Source organism: Medicago sativa, chromosome 5, assembly GCF_051527215.1.
Source record: "Medicago sativa cultivar Bolivia chromosome 5, Bolivia_mono, whole genome shotgun sequence".
Taxonomy (NCBI): Eukaryota; Viridiplantae; Streptophyta; class Magnoliopsida; order Fabales; family Fabaceae; genus Medicago; species Medicago sativa.
In genome coordinates this window covers 20,575,371-20,593,718 of record NC_140753.1, presented here as the reverse complement: position 1 = coordinate 20,593,718, position 18,348 = coordinate 20,575,371, and the positions used below count along the sequence as shown (strand labels likewise).

The following is an 18,348-nucleotide window of genomic DNA, read 5'->3' as shown; positions in this document are numbered from 1 at the left end:
TAAAACAGTTACCACTAATACTTTGTTTCACATGCTTGTTTTATTCAATGTAATTTTTCTTCTTCTTTGGGCATATTATAAAAGAGAGTTGTTTGAAGTATTGTAAGACAAAATGTCAGTAAATCAAAAATAGCAATTCTAAAATTCCAGCACAAGGAACCAAAATTTCTTGTAATTGTTCATTTTTTTAGATTGTTGAATTTGAACCACAACTAATACCAAAGTTCAAATTAAAAAAAAAAATAAGTAAACAAATACATTCAGTAATTCAATACACATTTTTGTAACCAGCTATGAAACAAACTTCAACCCACTTCTTCAAATGCCACAATTACAACTTTAGCTCAATTCAAACATGTCCAATTTTCGCTCAAAAATATTATGCCATATGTTTAATATAATTAAAATTGGTTGAGATTAAAAATTTCGATTTAAATGACTTGTACTTCTCATTAGTACAATATTTCTCTCCAACCCATTTATCATTTAATTTTTTTTTTTTATTTGTATGTGTAAGCCTTAATATTACGGCTGTCATCAAACTTGACTTGCTCCTCCTATGAACTTAGATCTTAGATCTATATGCTCCAACTTTTTTTTGACAAATTCATATATTTTTTGTTTAGGGTTTAAACTCAGTTCCTTTGAATCAATATGCATATTGGAACTTTCTTTCTCTACATCTACTTCTTTGCTCATGACTTCGTGTGTAACCAATGCATGTTCGGCTCCAATTTCACTTGCTCTATCTTTCTTTAACACATATATCTACTTTGTCCTTCCAATTTGAAATGACCTAAAATCAGAACCGGTTGGCTTCTTCTTGTGACTTAGAAACAAAAGAAAACAACAATAATGAACAAAAGTACAAAACCGCGTTAAAATCAACAAATTTATAATCAAAAGGCTAGGATATGTATATTATCAAGAACAAATACATAACGAAATTTAATGAACATGGTAGAGGAAAAATCACAACAATCAATTTTGTAATAGAGCAACAAGAATCCAAAAGTATACAAACCATAGATGCAAACAAATATATTATTAATGTGAGGAGTGAGTGTAAGTAATACAAATTACAACCTATATAGCTTTCATTCATACTACAAATATGGTACAAGGAAGAGTAGAATGCAAGTGAACCATCAGAAGATTGAAAAGCTAATACAAAAGACAACACAATGCCTAAAAAGTAAACAAGCAGCAAGAACACATGAGCAAAACCATTATGCAATGTTATTCTCTCTAAAAAGACTATACAATGTTATCTTTTGGAACCTAAATATTTGGGAATACCGTTGGTACGATATTTATATTAGCGAACCCTTTTCCGTAATAAAGGGAAAATGTATACATAAGCTCCTCAAAGGTATATGCTTCTTGGCCATTAAAATTCAATAAAGATTCTCAATGTTGATTTTTTTAAAATGTTTTTCTCCTATTGAACTTAAAGTTCCTTTCCTTCATGTTAGTGATGAACTCTCCGCAACTCTTCCCTCGTTGTAAGTTTATACCAGAACAAATATTTCGACACCAAAAAATGCAACATCCTCAAAAAAATAAATACAACATATTTTTGTTATTTGTTTTTTCATGAAAAAATTATTGCAATTCATTAATAATAGTAGTTTGAATACAACTCCATTGAAAAATAGTTAAAGTTGTGGTCATCTTAGAGAGTTAATGAGCAATTTCATTAGCTTGTCTTTGAATAAACTCAACATGCGAGTTTGCAATAGTGAAAATCAACATTACATTTAGACTCATATGATAGTACAAGTCAATTCCACTTTTGTACTGTTAAAAATATCCACCACTATTTTGGAGTTTAATTCATAAGTGATACACATTATTTAAATAAAGCTCTTTGACTCATCTTATTGCATAGAGAAGACCTAACGTTACAAAGTAATCAACATTAAGAATTGACAAGATATGTTTTGTCTTGGCCAAACCAAACCGACCTTGTTCTTCACAAATCCATATAACTAGACCAACTTTGTATTTAATATTGAAAAGGAGGTATCCACATTACATTTGTAGAACCCTATACTTTTATTTGACAATATTTGTAGAACCCTATACTTTTTTTTTGTGACAAATTTTAGAAACCTATACATGGTTATGCAATAGACCTAATTATTAAAAAAAAATGTGAAATTTTTTGTATGTGAAAGTTTATAATGGTTTTTCTTTCGGCTTTGTTTAATCGGAAAATTAAACATTTTGATTGATTTTGGAGTAGTGATATTTGAACAACTCATTTTAGACAACTTTTTTCTCTCTTTTCATTGGTCAAAAGCAATGGAGAGAGAAAAAAGAAGAGAGAGAATAAGAGGATAATGTGAGTATGAGAGAGAAAGTTGTCAAAAGGTTGTCACAAAGTGGCTGCACAAATATCATTTCTCTTAATTTTGATATCAAATTTGAGTCATGATTGCAAAGTTAAATTACGAGGTTGTATTACACAATGGAGTGACTATTTGACGATTAAACGAGTTTATAAGTTAATTACGTAATATCAATTAGAACGAATTACAAGTATATGTATCAAGAAGATTTTACGGTGATTCAACATTATGAAATAGACATTTACGGGATAAGCATTTACTAAATGTTTTTAAAAATTTTAAAAACAATTTATATTACCTTTAAATGCTACGTTTAAATTATACAAAATCTACCATATTACAAATGTAGAAACCGTAGGAATTGCAATTATTCCTTCTTAAAAATTGTTGGTTTGTGGATTTCTAAACTGTTGTATTTAAATTTCCAAATTCTATTTCAAAAGGGCATTATTTTTGAAAAGGGACTAGGATCTTAAATTAATTCAGAAAGGACATTATTCCTGAAAAGGGACTATGATCTTAAAAAAATTCTTTATTCCAAAGGGACATAGAATATTGAGGGATTATGCCCTTAATTTCAAACGGACGTTATATTGAAAAGGGGCTATGATCTTAATAACACTCGTTAGCACAAGTCAAAAAGGGAGAAAGAAGAAAATGATTCAAGTTTCAGAATATTTTTCGGTGTCTGGAATGAACTATGTGAGCTCTCTATTTATAGAGAAAATTCATAGCTAATATGTGTGAAACTTTGGAAACAAGTAATTCACATATTACTTCGAGAACAAGTAATTCACTTATTAGATCTAGTACAAAAATATCTCAAATTAAGTGCCAAAATATATCATATTAACAAAAAAATATTATATTCAGTACCAAAATATATTTCAAACCATGTACCAAAATATATTAGATTGCATACCAAAATATTTAGATTGTGCTCCAATATATTTTAACAAAACTTGAAGACTAAGAAAACACTTTCTAATAATGATTAAATTAATTATTTAATTTAATAATTCCAAATATTAAAATATATCAATATTTCTTTTCGTTTTCTTAAAAAAAATCAATATATTTGTTCGGTGGTGCTTACTTCGTTGACATAATTATGTAGATTTTTAGAGTCAATATTTTTTTTTTTGTTTACATTTTAGAGTCAATAATTATTCAGCCATATACAATATATAAAATAAGAAACTTTAAATTTTTCCAACATAAATGTTCGTCCAATAATAAAAACTCCTGGCCAAGTAATCAGTATATATTCTTTAAAAATAAAAGTAACTAGTATATATATAAGGTAGTCCCCGTGAGCTTAGCTCAGTTGGTAGGGACATTGCATAATTTATGCAGGGGACAGGGGTTCGAAACCATGACAACCGACTTCTCCACATTTATAATGTGTGGGCTCTAGCCACTAGCAGGGCCGTCTTAACAAATTTGTTGGCCCCGTTTTATAATTTAAGGGTTGACAAAAAAAAATTGGGCCCCAAAAAACTAAATAAGACAGTATAAAAATAATAATTAATATAAAAAACCCTATGGGAGTCGAACCCCCTCAACCACACACTCCATCGCCGATGAGCGCGCCACTGAAGCACTAAGTTCTGTTTGTAATATTTTCGCATTACTTTTATATAAACGTTAATTAGATGCCTTACATATTAAAAAAAATGTTTTGGGCCCCCAAAAAATCGAGGCCCGGTGACATAGCCCAGCCTCGACGGGCTATGGGCCGGCCCTGGCCACTAGGCTACTTGCCAAAAAAAAAAGTTAACACTAGGGCTTTGGGAAAAAACAACTAATTTGCTTGCAACACAAGTAAATTATGTAGGCCATTCACTCCCTCAAATAAATATATACCACTAGTCACTCACTCTTGGTTGCTGCAATCCCTACCTTTTCAATGGCTTCTGATCAACTCTTCTCCGCCGATCTGCTCTCGAAGTCTCTTCTTAACTCCATCGCTTTTTCTCTCCTTTGCCCCATCGCCTTTTCCGCATGCAGCTCTTTCAAGTCCATGCTACCTCTTCTTCGTCCGCTCGCCTCTTTCCCCAAGTCCATGCCCCCTCTCCTTCGCAGGTTCGCCTCTTCCCCCAATCCCACACCCTCTATCCTTCACCCGATCGTCTCATCCCCCAAGCCCCCTCTCCTTCGCCTTGTCGGCCCACCCATCATAGCCTTTTCTGCTTACCGCTCTTTCAACCCCATTCCAGCCTTTTCTGCCCACCGCAGTTTCAGCTCCATGTCCCCTCTCGGGAGTAATCTGGAGATTGTTATTCCCAACCTCATCCACCCCAATTCCACCACCATTTCTTTTAAGTTACAATACAAACTAACCTCATCCACCCCAATTCAACCACCATTTCTTTTAAGGTGCTAGTTTCTTTGTTATTGAACTTGTTAAGTAATTTAATATTTAAAATAACAGAAAACGGTGCTGAATAAATAAATAACCACTAATAAATTAAATGCACAACAATTTTTTTCCTACTGATAACTATATTGCGTCAAGAATATAGTCATTTGATCACATGGGATTAAAATGACAATGATAAAGCATTTTTATTAAAATGAGTTTGTGAAAGATGCTTCAACTTTATTAGTGATGATTTAATTATTCAACCCCCGTTTTCAACTATATTTTTAACGATCGGTATCAAAGAGATTGGTACATTGCAAAAACAGTGGTTGAGTTTGGGGTGCGTGAGGTAAGAGTATTTTTTTTTTTTTGGTTACTAATGGCATAATATTTTTTTTTTGAGGTAAGAGTATCTAAAAGCATAATTTTTTTTGTGCTGAACAAAGGCCTTAATAATAATAAAATTAAAAGAAAAAGAAGACACGAGGTCTTGTTCTATACGGTGCAAAACAAAAAGAGAGTGTGAAACTGAAAAACAACTAAGCAAATAAAAATGGGGAAATGAAGAGAATGCGAGCTCGAGGGAGGGAGAGAGAGAGTACATGACCACGATCTTAAGGTGGCAATGGAGAGAAAGTCCAACCCATCTTCATACCTTCTTTCATTTTCCTCTTCTTCATTTCTTATGATGTTGATGATAGTTGTTTTTTGTCCTCTATTGTTATTTTTGTAGGTTGAGTCTTTTTTTAGAGGTTTTAGGTTGTGAGTTTTGTTCACCAAAAAAGTTTTTTTGATAAATGAAAATGATGAAGATAGTTTGATATGTGATGATGAATATATGGTAGAATGAGTGGAATGGTAATATGGAGAGCAATAATGTATTGTTTGCTACTTTTCCTCTCTTTAGCCTCCCCCTTTGATATCTTTTGTTCTTAATTTATAGACTATAATTCATCTAATGATACATCATCGTAACCATATAAGGTACAACTTAGTTATGAGTTTTAGTTTGTTTGTTGAAGAAATGTGGAGTGAGACCAAGCATGAAAGAGGAAGAAAGAAATTGTAATTTTTGATAACTTGTATTGTTGGTAAAGACTATAGTCTTGTTAGGAAAAAAATATTGATGCTGAAAGAAGAGAGTGTGGCACGCTGTTTTAAAGTGTTTGATGCCAACATGTATTACTTGATAAAAATGGAAAAAGGAAAAGTTATAGAGAAAGATGTTTGATGGCCTACCCTAAATACAAACACCTTCCAACCTCAAATTCTTATTTATTTTTTTTTGGTTTTTTTTTTGCGTATTAGAATTAGGAAGAGAAAATGTGTTGTGTTTAGGAAATCTGACCAAAATATAGGAGGTTTCCACTTTGGAGGCTCACCAAAATGTGTTGTGTTTAAAACGTAGGCCAAGACAAATCATGGTGCTAAAACATATACATGTAAAAGACCTTGTATATAAACTTATTTTTTTGTTTTCATCTTTTTAATCAGATATCATTTTTTAAAAGATAATCAAATATCCTTTATCCTTCCTTTATATATTAGGAAAGAATAATTTTCTAATCAAATTTCCCTTCCTTTGTCAAAAAAAAAATCAAATTTCACTTCCATTTTGTCCGCCTAATTTGAATGACATAATGTAATGACTAGTGAGACTATCAATCACATTTGTCTAAATTTTTTCCACCAATTTTTCATTTCAAAGGCATATTTACAACAAGTTTAAAGCTCAGTAAACTTTAGATTGACAAGGAATGTTAGAGTCTAAGAAAATATTTTATAATATATTTGATATTATATTAGAGTATCTTAATTTATCTCCTAAGATCAGTTTATAATTCCTAGAGTATCATAGATTATCTCTTAAGAATAGTTTGTGCATTACTTGTTATTATTAGGGAAACTAGTTACAAACCCGTGCTTCGCACGGGTTTAATAACGTATCTTGTAAAAAAAAATTGTTTCAAAGGAAAAATGAGCAAATTAATGAATATTTCACAAACATTATGAATCTTTATCAAAATATTTATGAAAGTTTTACCAAGTCTTGAATAGAGATTAATATTTGTGAAATTGTGATGATTGATAAAATAATTAAAAAGGGTAAAGGGTATATAGAAATAAATTTATTAAAGAATTAAAAATTTGTTTAAACTTATTTTTGTTACAATTTAGGCCTAAAAAAAATATTGGACTTCGTTGAGTTTCTCTCTAATTTTTTTTTATCAGGCTTGAAGCTATGACTCTGAGTTTGAAAACTGCAAAATTCACGAAAATTATTGAAGAAACACTATAAACAAATAAACGGCATCATCAAAAATTAAATCATATTTGGCTATAGTGATCAAGCAAACAAAAAAAGCAAGCATATTAAATACCTATAACCAATTGATTCTAATTGCATAGAGGCGATATGTATACTTTCTCTGTGTCTGGTCATCAATGAGAGAGTGATTGTTTTGCGATTTTCTTTCAGAATTGTTCTTTACACCTCGTTTGGGAAATGCTAAACAGGGAAATAACTGCAATATTAGTCTAATGCATATTAACATGGATAAGATGTATGCGAATATAGTTACATATAATTTATAACATGAAGGTAGCATAACTGATTTTAAACTAAAGAAAATGTACCATGACTTCTAATTTATCTTCCTATAAAGTCTAGATAAATGCATGCATGTGCATTATATGTATCCCGTTGACCAATTAACATTGTTGAAACAAATGGAGATTAAGCATCACTCCTGCATGTGCATCTATAGCTAGCACCATTTGACATTGATGTCTTCGAACATTTTGTGCAACTCTCATAATATCATCCAAACTGGTTATGATTGAATTTAGTTGTTTTTCAAATAGTGATGCGGTATGTATCCTAACACAAATTATGCACATGAAATAAATAATAATACAATATGTATATTTAATTTGTGCGTAAAAAAACTCAAAACATGTATGTGCATAAAGTCTTCGAACATTTTGTGCAACTCTCATAATATCATCCAAACTGGTTATGATAGAATTTAGTTGTTTTTCAAATAGTGATGCGGTATGTATCCTAACGCAAATTATGCACATGAAATAAATAATAATACAATATGTATATTTAATTTGTGCGTAAAAAAACTCAAAACATGTCTGTGCATAAATAAAGCAGACCTTGACTAAGTTTATAAATTCAGCAATTGGACTAACTTGAGATAGATTGAAAAAATCGTTGTACGAAGTACGTTGAGAAGAAGCCGAACTCTGACTTAAGTTCTGACTGAAGTTTTGACTCTGAGCTTGAGAAGTGTTAAGGTCACGACAACAATTCAAGAAACATGGTCAAAAAGCAATCAAACAGATTGTGAAATAATAAGTTACTCTAACACTGTATTGTGAAATTATAATGCGAACTTACTAAGTCTTAAACTTCTCAACAACCGGATGATGTAGGTTGATGAGCAGCCTCGATCCTGACCAATTGTTACATCTATTTGGGTTGTCATTGACTACAAAATGGAAGCAAAGAACTCAAGGTAAATAGATGGTAAATGATAAAGCTACGACGTATTTTTCCCATAGTGTTACATCAATTATATTTCCACTGCATAAGGAAACACATCTTTCAGGACATTATCAAACTTATACAAAATCCTATCATCTGATGTTGATAAATTAGAAAATAATACCTTTTTTCTTTCAACATAATGTTCGTACACGGTTTCTTTCCAGTCCCAATTGGCGTTGTCTTGATAATGTCATGAAGAAGCCCGATGATTTCTTAATTTTTTTTTTTTTTACATATATAAGAACATTATAATCGGCGAAAACACAGAAATAAATTAAAGCACATAACTATACCATATAAAACGTCAATTTTGAATTTTCCATCTTGAATTTCCTTAAATGACTTAAAGCGAAATTCATTAGTAAGAACAGTAGTTAACTTGTCATACTTCTGCACCTTTGTACCATAACCAAAAACAACCTTAAGGGGATTAAATGCAATGTCATTATCAAACACATGACAATTATACAAAGTATAAGTCTTGTTTTCCTAGATCAAAGCCTTACAATGCACCAATTCTCTATATCGAGTTATTACATGAACTTGATCACCCTAAATCCGAGAAAGAAACCAAAAAATATAAATAAATCAAAATGTACACTAATAAGTAGCATTGATAAATCATAGAGGAAATTACAACAAATCTTAACTAACTCATCTAACCTTTGCATAACAAAAAATGAGCTTCATATGTTGATTCTCATTACTATCAGTCACAATCCAAGAATCCAGCACTCCAAATCCTATTTTCCAGATGTCCAAATCATTTTTGAGATCCTTAATGTAGTCTTAATCCCTTGACATTCAAAGTTCTATATAGAAATACAATAATACATCATTTAATTGTATTCCCTTTGTTCATCCTGATATCGAAAGAAGCTAACATATTTATATGTGATCAATTATTGTATCATCAAATCAACCTGATCTTAAATGGACAAATTTCCGTATCATCAACTTTCTGGACTTCAATGATATGACCAAAACAAATTTACACCAATCAACTTTCGTACGACTCAATGATATAGGAAAGAATAAACCAAATATGAAAATTGTTACACCTTTAGGATTACTCATAAAAACTAAAATAACTCAAATGCATCAATTTGTTTTCAACTATAGTACCAGAAGCTAAAATAAAAAGAGCAATGATATTTGTACATCCATTTCATGACAACTTTAGTGACTTTGTTTTTCTATCTTCTTATTGGTCAAAAACAATTGAGAGAGAAAAACGAAGAAAGAGGATAAAAACATCACGTGAGTATGAGAGATAAAGTTGCACAAAGGTTGTCACAAAATGGTTGTTCAAATATCATTTCTCAAATAAAAATTGTGTCAAAACCTTACCATGAGCTAAAATTCAATCATAATGACCTCTACTATACTTCACAACAAAGGAAGATTTTTCCACCGCCATGTAACATAACAATTTCTGGTACATAATCCATTAACAACTGGAAAAAAAACAAAAAAAAAACCCTTAAAATGCAGAATCGTGAAAAAAGGAAGAAAACTACGTATGATGAAGCAAAAACAAAAACAGTGTCGAAAAATGAACACCTCAAGCCACAAAAATCAGTCAACTCAAGTCATGCATGATCTCAGAACCATGAAAAAGGAAGAAAATGACCTCTTATGAAGAAGAAAGTGAACAGTGTTCCGGTCTGAACTTAGATACCGTTTGGCCAAGGTTTTTTACGGTCTAAAAGTTACTTCAAAACAAAGTTAAAATAAAGCCTTTAAGAAAGAAGTTAAAGTTGTTTGCTTTCTTTGTTTTTTTAGTTTTAAAGTTATTTTTAAGTTAAATGTTGTTTGGCAAAATATTGTACAAACTTTGAATTTTTATTTTTTTTTTATGTTGTCCACGGTTCGAATCCCGGACTTGGCATATATTTATACATTGTTCCTATCAACTGAGCTAAACTCATGAGGACAAAACTTTGAATTTATTATGAATTAACATAATAAATAAAAAAAATGTTTAAAATAAAATATATTTTTTTTACAAATACTATATTTACTCAATAACGTTTATTTTGTGTAACATGAATACAAATTTGTATCATCATATAAATGACTTGTTAAATATTTGAATAGAAGAAACAATTTAAGGAGCCTGAAATAATAACATAAATAATATCAAAATAGTTGGTTTTTTCTATTTCAATTATACTCTATAATAAATTTCGTTATAAGAATACCATATTTTTGGTGTCTTTCAAAAAGATAAGAATTTATATTATATGATATTATTTGATACATTGTTGGTGTCATGGAAACTTATATGTTTAGTTTTTTTGAATAAGAAAAAGATATGCATAATTTGTTACAATATAAAGGTACAATATATATATATATATATATATATATATATAAGTATAATTTTTGTAGGCATCTATACCATTTTTGAAGAAAAGACATTTACAATTTTACTTTTAATTAAAATCAAAATTTTATAAAATTAATCATACGTATAATGCAACGACAAAAAATTATACGCATTAGCGTAACAAAAAAACAGACACGCATAAAGTATTATACTAAACGCTAATGTGTGTGTGTATATTTGCGAGGTTAAAGAAAGAAAATAAAAATATTTGGTATCATTAAATGACAGCGTGAATAAAAATATTTGTGAGGTTGTGATGATTAAACGATATTTAAATTAAATATATAAGTGATAAAAAGATAATAAAATTCCTTTGAAAAAAAGGTAATAAAATTAAATGGAACCTCCTTAAACAAAATTAAATGGAACGGTTCAAAAAACAAATAAATGGAAGAAAAAAACATATTGAAATATAATATTAAAAAATAAAAGAAAATGTTCCAACGTGAATTGAAGAGAGATGCTTGTGAAATAAATTGTCGAGAAGTAGTTTTTTGAAGTAGCAATGTAGCATTCAACAACTTTTGGCCAATGCTCATTCCATTCAATTTTATGCATTAAAAAAAGTATCTTTTTTAGTAAGTACTTAATTGATATTGTATTTGGCCTAACTTCTCCTTAAAAATATAGAGAAGTTGAAAAAAAAAATCGGGTCAAACGGTATCTTAATCTCCCACAACGGCAGTGTAGAAGCAACTGAATTTGGGAGAAAATATTGGAAAATAGTTAAAAATAAAAAAATTGGAAAATAGTAAAAAATTTATAAAAATATGAAAATTGAAAAATAGTTTAAAAAAATCGATGAGGTAGCACTCAACCAAGCAACACTAAAAAAAATTATATGCATTAGCGTAACAAAAAAACAGATAGACGAACATAAAATATTACTCTAAACATTAATGTGTGTGTGTATATATTCGTGAGGTTGAAGAAAGGAAATAAAAATATTTGGTATCATTAAATGACAGCCTGAATAAAAATATTTGTGAGGTTGTGATGATTAAACAATATTGAAATTAAATATATAAAAGATAATAAAATTCCTTTAAAAAAATAATAAAATAAAATGGAACCTCCTTAAAAAATTAAATGGAACGGTTCAAAAAAATTAAGTTAAATGGAAGAAAAAAAAACATATTGAAATATAATATTAAATAATAAAAGAAAAGGTTCCCAACGTGAGTTAAAAAGAGGTGCTCATGAAATAAGTTGTCGAAAAGTAGCTTTTTAAAGTAACATTCAATTTTTTTTTTGCCAAAGCTCATTCCATTCAATTTTATACATTCAAAAAAATTACTTTTTTTAGTAAGTACTTAATTGATACTGTGTTTGACCTAACTTCTCCTTAAAAATGTAGAGAAGTTGGAAAAAAAATCGGGTCAAACGGTATCTTAATCTCCCACAACGGCAGTGTAGAAGCAACTGAATTTGGGAGAAAATATTGGAAAATAGTTAAAAATAAAAAAATTGGAAAATAGTAAAAAATTTATAAAAATATAAAAATTGGAAAATAGTTTAAAAAATCGATGAGGTAGCACTCAACCAAGCAACACTAAAAAAAATTATATGCATTAGCGTAACAAAAAAACAGATAGACGAACATAAAATATTACTCTAAACGTTAATGTGTGTGTGTGTGTATATTCGTGAGGTTGAAGAAAGGAAATAAAAATATTTGGTATCATTAAATGACAGCCTGAATAAAAATATTTGTGAGGTTGTGATGATTTAACAATATTTTTTTTTTTTGGTTACAAAGGGAAAAGGAAAGAAAAACTAAGGTCTCACAAACCGAGTACCATTAGCATCAGCAATTAAAAGGGGCCCTAAATCTGTAGGGGGGTTTCTACAAACTGTGAAGTCGACATTGTTTCTAGCACCCATCTTCGCAAACCAGTCCGCACAAGAGTTACCTTCGCGGTAGATGTGAGATATATGCACCTGCCAATTACGTTGCAGCAGCTTACGCAACAAAGCAACCTCATTACCATAAAGATGATATAATGTGTTTGCCTCATTAAGTAGTCTAATAGTTTCCAAGGAATCGGTAAAACATTGAACTTTTCGGTACCCCTCTTCCCAACACAACAACATACCTTTAAGCAAACCCATCAACTCAGCATACAAGATATTAGACCAACCAACCGATCCACTAAACCCAAGCATGAATCGACCTTCATGATTTCGGATGATGCCTCCAAACCCCGCTGCACCTGGGTTAGTGAGAGCGCTCCCATCAACATTCAAAGCAATCCATCCGGTGTCTGGTCTCTTCCAACAAACCTCACGCGCAACCCCACTTCCACGAGCACCTGTGCCCCCAATCCCAAAAGCCTTGACAGTGTGCATGTAAAGAGCATTACACTCTGCTACAATTATAAAGGAGGGTGTCTTTATGCCTTCAAAAATGAACTTATTTCTAGCACACCAACACTTCCACATGATTAAAAGAGGGAAAATTCCATGAATTTTAAAACAATTCTCCACCCAAGAACTTAAGGAGCTGTCATCCGCGGGTGGAATAAGAGAAGTATTGAAGCACTTGTTCCAAACCTCTTTAGCTATTGTACAAGTCAGAAGACAATGGATCATAGTCTCTTCTGATGTATCACAAATAGGACAAGTCGCTGACGGAGCTATATGACGAGATACAAGAATTGACTTTGTTGGTAGAGAACTAAGGCAAATTTGCCACATAAAAAATTGAATATTGGAAGATACCTTGAGTTTCCAAATCCAATTAAAGTTGTGGTTGTTGTCAACATCATGGAAGCGGTTCAAAAGAGTGTGATAAGCTGATTTTGTTGAATATATTCCTGTAACACAATGATCCCATCGCCAACTATCTACTACATCTTCTACCATTCTCGGTTGCATGGTACTAATCAGATCTACAATTTCCTCTGGAAGGACAGTATAAAGCTGTTGAAGCTGCCACTGACCACCTATGAACAAATCCTGAATCTTCAAATCCCGATCATGAATATCCACAAACGGCACTTGACGACAAAGAGGTTCCTTAGTCACCCAACTATCAAACCATAAACTTGAAGCACCATTTCCACATTTAAATCGAAAGCCGTCTTGGAGCTGATCATACGCCTTTTGAATAGACTTCCAGACATGAGAACCATTCACCTTGCGCGCAGCTAAGAAGGATCCATTGGGGAAATAAATTGACTTGAGGAGAGAGACCCACAACTTGTTCTCAGAAGAAACCAACTCCCAAATTAGTTTTCCTAGAAGAGCAGTATTCTGAAGTCTCGCTACACGCACACCAAGACCACCATTCCTTTTAGTTCTTGTGATTTTTTTCCACCCCACCAAGTGTAGCCCTTTATCATTACTTCCTTTCCAAATAAAGTTACGAATCATCTTATCAAAGTGGTCACAAATATTTTGCGGAAACCAATGCAATTGCATCCCATAAGTCGGTAGAGCCGTTAACACTGCATTCCCCAAAGTCATTCTTCCCGGTTTGTTCAAAAGCTTACCTTTCCAAGAAGCAAGTTTAGAGTTCACTCTTTCAAGGATATCATTGAAATCTTCTTTAGTGACTCGCCCTTGGAAAATTCTGAACCCCAAATACTTATCAATATGATTCGTAAATCTTATGTTAAGCACTTGTTTAACCTTCTCCCTCTTTGCCATTGACACACCCTTGGAAGCAAAAATAACAGACTTCTCCATGCTCACCTTCATGCCGGAAATATTACAAAAATTTTCCAAGACTTGATTTATTACCCTTGCTTGAGATACCTTTGCCTTTGAAAACAAAAGTACGTCATCTGCAAAGAAGAGATGTGATATAGCAGGACCTGAATTAGTCACCTTAATAGGCTTCCAATTGTTGTTTGTAACCGCTGTAGTAATCATATCACTAAGTCTCTCCATGCAAAGCACAAACAAATAAGGAGATAAAGGGTCCCCCTGACGAAGTCCTCGTTTGGGCCTAAAACTATCCAACTTGCTACCATTCCAAAGCAAGGAAATAGATGAAGTTGTGATACCATGCATGATGAGAGAGATTGTAGTCTGAGGGAATCCAAACATATGCAGAGTATCTTCAAGGAATCCCCAGTCGACTCTATCATAAGCTTTCTCTAAGTCCAACTTCAAAATCATATCACCCTTTTTACTCTTCTTCCTCCTAAGATGATGCATCACCTCTTGCAAAACCACAACATTATCTCTAGTACATCTCCCTGGGATAAAACTGCTTTGAAGAGGGCTCACTATTGAATTCAAAAAAGGTCTTAATCTATCCACTAAAACCTTAGATATGATCTTGTGAATGACATTACAAAGCGTGATTGGTCTAAATTCCTTAAAGTTGGAGGGGTGGTCAACTTTAGGGATTAAAACCATCAAAGTTTCTGTTACCTTTGCATCAAAAGTCCCACTAGCGAAAGCATTCCTCACAAAATTCCATAAGTCATCGCCTACATCATTCCAAAACATCTTGAAGAAGATAGGTTGAAAACCATCTGGTCCCGGTGCTTTGTAAGATTTCATTCCCATGAGAGCTCTATACACATCTTCTTTAGAAACCTCTCTCGTTAAGGCTGCAATAGCTACTTCATCTAGCGAGCTACTTCTCTCTATAGATAAGTCTCTCGGGCTTACTCTAGACGTTGAACAAAAGAGATCCTTAAAGAATTTTATTGCCTCATCCCGCAAGATCTCATCATTTGTACACCATTGTCCATCCATAAGATGTAAGCCATGAATTTTGTTGCGCTTACGTCTAATCACAGTTTGAGTATGGAAGAAAGATGTATTCCTACTACCTAATTTAATCCAATTCTCCCGAGACTTCTGATACCACAACGCTTCCTCTTGAAAAAGAATAGAATCATATTCATCAAGCAATTTTTTTTGAAGAATCGTCAAACGTGCAGAATCGACATCTTCTAATGCCCTTTGAATACCTCTAAGGCGAGCTTCTAATGTCCTTTTTTTCTTGAAAATATTACCAAACACCTCTGTATTAAAAGTTGTAGAAGCTGAAGAAACATTATAAAGAGATTTTACCACATCATTACCTTCTCTATGCCAAGCCTCTTGCACCACTAAAGCATAATCCTGATGAGTACACCATGCAGCTAAGAATCTGAAGGGTCGACAAGAGGTACTAGACCCTGTTTGGGAGCATCTAAGAAGTAAAGGGTTGTGATCAGAGTTTCGCTTAACTAGATGCTCCACAGTTGCCTCCGGAAAGGCCATCCTCCAATTACAGTCAGCTACGGCCCTGTCGAGACGCTTAGAAATCAACCTATTACCCTGACACCGCTTTTGCCAAGTAAACTTCGTTCCAAAAAAATCCAAATCCAACATGTCACAAAGATTCATTGTATGGACAAATTTTTGTGCTTTTGCTGGTGAGAACAAGCCACCTTTTTGCTCTGACGGTAACATGATTTCATTAAAATCACCTAGTAAACACCAAGGCCCATGTATCAATGAACGAGTTTGGATGAGATAATCCCATAGATGACACCTGGTAAGATAAGTGGGACTAGCATATATCCCCGAACATGTCCACTGAGATGAACCTACAGCAATAGACAAAGTTATACATTGTGGCATAGATTCAAAAAGAGTCACTTTGAACATGGACCCCTTCCTATGCAGTGCCCAAATTCCTCCAGAGAAACCTCTTGCTTCTTCTATTGCCACATTATCATACCCCATACGGTCCCAATATTTCTTTGCAGTTGAGAAAGGAGTTCTGGTCTCTAAAACAAAGATAATATCCGGGCTATATCTTCTTAAAATTTCCTTCATATGCTGTTTGCTATTTTTGCTAGCAAACCCAAAAACATTCCAAGCTAAGATAGTAAAATCTTTATATTGTATCATCATTAAACAATAAATATAAAGAAAGTAACCAAACCAAATTCTAGAGCATATGTGGTGTCGCATCCACCATTTCCTCCATATCATCATGGGACCCACCAAAAATTACTTTCGTGCTTACCTCATGAATTCCATCAGGTGGTTTGATGTTGAGATTTGAGGTAGAAGGTTTATGGGCCCCACCACATGCTGATGTGTCTAGTGCTGATTTGTTAAAAGAGATTGAGTTTTTCACTAACTCCATTCCATCGCTGACATCACTTGATCTCCTTACAAGGCCTTTTTGAACTTTTTCCACCACATTTTTGTCTTTCGCTACATTCCCAATCGCAAGGTCCCTTGTGCTCGTAGTCATACTGCAAGTTGTTGGGATCAATGCCACGTTCTTCTTAACAATATTAAATATATAAAATAAAATTCCTTTGAAAAAAATAATAAAATAAAATGGAACCTCCTTAAAAAATTAAATGGAACGGTTCAAAAAAATTAAGTTAAATGGAAGAAAAAAAACATATTGAAATATAATATTAAATAATAAAAGAAAAGGTTCCCAACGTGAGTTAAAAAGAGGTGCTCATGAAATAAGTTGTCGAAAAGTAGTTAAAAGATTATAAAATAATTTAAAAAAAGTTTAAGGGCAAAATGGGAAATGCACCCTAAAACATGTGAGGTGGCAACAACCAAATTCCACCAAATAGAAAATTACAAAAATGCCCCTCTTAGGGGCAAAATTGTAAAAACATAAGGATTAATATTTAATATATAGTAAGTAGATGCTAAATGTCGCAATTCATCCCACGACAACATTTTGCTTTCCACCTTTTACATTGGTATGCCGTGTTTTTCGCAAGAGGAAAGATATTTTGACAACTAATTTTCAACAACTTTTTTGACAACTCTCTTTTATAGTCTAATTATACCTTTATTCTCTCTCTTCCTTTTTCTCTCTCTCTCTATTGTTATTGTCCAATAAAAATAAAGGAAAAAAGTTGTCCCTAAAAAGTTGTTTAAAATTGGATGTCAAAATATCATTCCTCTTTTCGCAAATAGTTGGAAAGTCAACATTATGCTTCACAAAATTGCACCTCGTGATGTTTTCGCAAAACAAAATGGCCAATGCTAACTTGTGCCCTCAAGGGTACATGTTAAGGAACTCATTATAGAAATATACACATCAAAAGTCGTCCATTCAACTTATTAAAAAATTAAAATATTATGTTTTCCAATGCAAAATTGCTTTTTTTGAGTTCCTTAACATGTACCCTTAGGGCACAAGTTAACATGACCCAAACAAAATTTGCTAAGTATAGCACGGCTCTTATTATCGTTGTTGTTGTTTATTTGTTTCTTGATGTCTCGATCCATTAAAGACTGAGTCTACATATTCCTCTAAATATGAATTAATCATTAGTGTTTAGTCTTTTGAATTAGAATTGGAATTTGTTGACACTTATGTCAAACTTTAATTTGACATCAAATATTCACAACCTAATTGGTTTAATTCAAAGACCCGTAATTGTTTGTTCTATTCATTCACGTGAGCTTTTCATGGACACTTGTTTTGTCACTTCAACCAAAGAATACAATGGAAGCATGATGTCCTCTTCATCGATCTCATTTACACAATCACCTTCTAGTTCATAGCCGGTTGTGATTTTTCTGTACTCCGAGAAATGGCTACAAATTCAATTAATTTAAAGGGTTGTTAGTTGGGGCGGAGTTACATGTGAGGGGATTCAAGTGAACCCCCTGACTTGAAAAAATAAACATACATCCCTATGTTTTTGCAAAATGAACCTCCTGAAATTAATTTTTTGTA

The 18,348-nt window shown here is 32.3% G+C and overlaps 1 protein-coding gene across 1 annotated transcript; it reads right to left on the bottom strand.

Moving 5' to 3' along the window:
• Positions 1-4,488: 4,488 nt before the first annotated feature.
• LOC146920906 (uncharacterized) lies at positions 4,489-16,884 on the bottom strand. Its single transcript, XM_085711217.1, has 6 exons — positions 16,651-16,884; positions 12,470-16,460; positions 8,963-9,066; positions 8,572-8,698; positions 8,400-8,490; positions 4,489-4,672 (listed from the first exon to the last, which is right to left on the bottom strand). The coding sequence occupies exons 1-6, from the start codon at positions 16,882-16,884 to the stop codon at positions 4,489-4,491; spliced, it is 4,731 nt and encodes a 1,576-aa protein (XP_085567343.1).
• Positions 16,885-18,348: the final 1,464 nt, after the last annotated feature.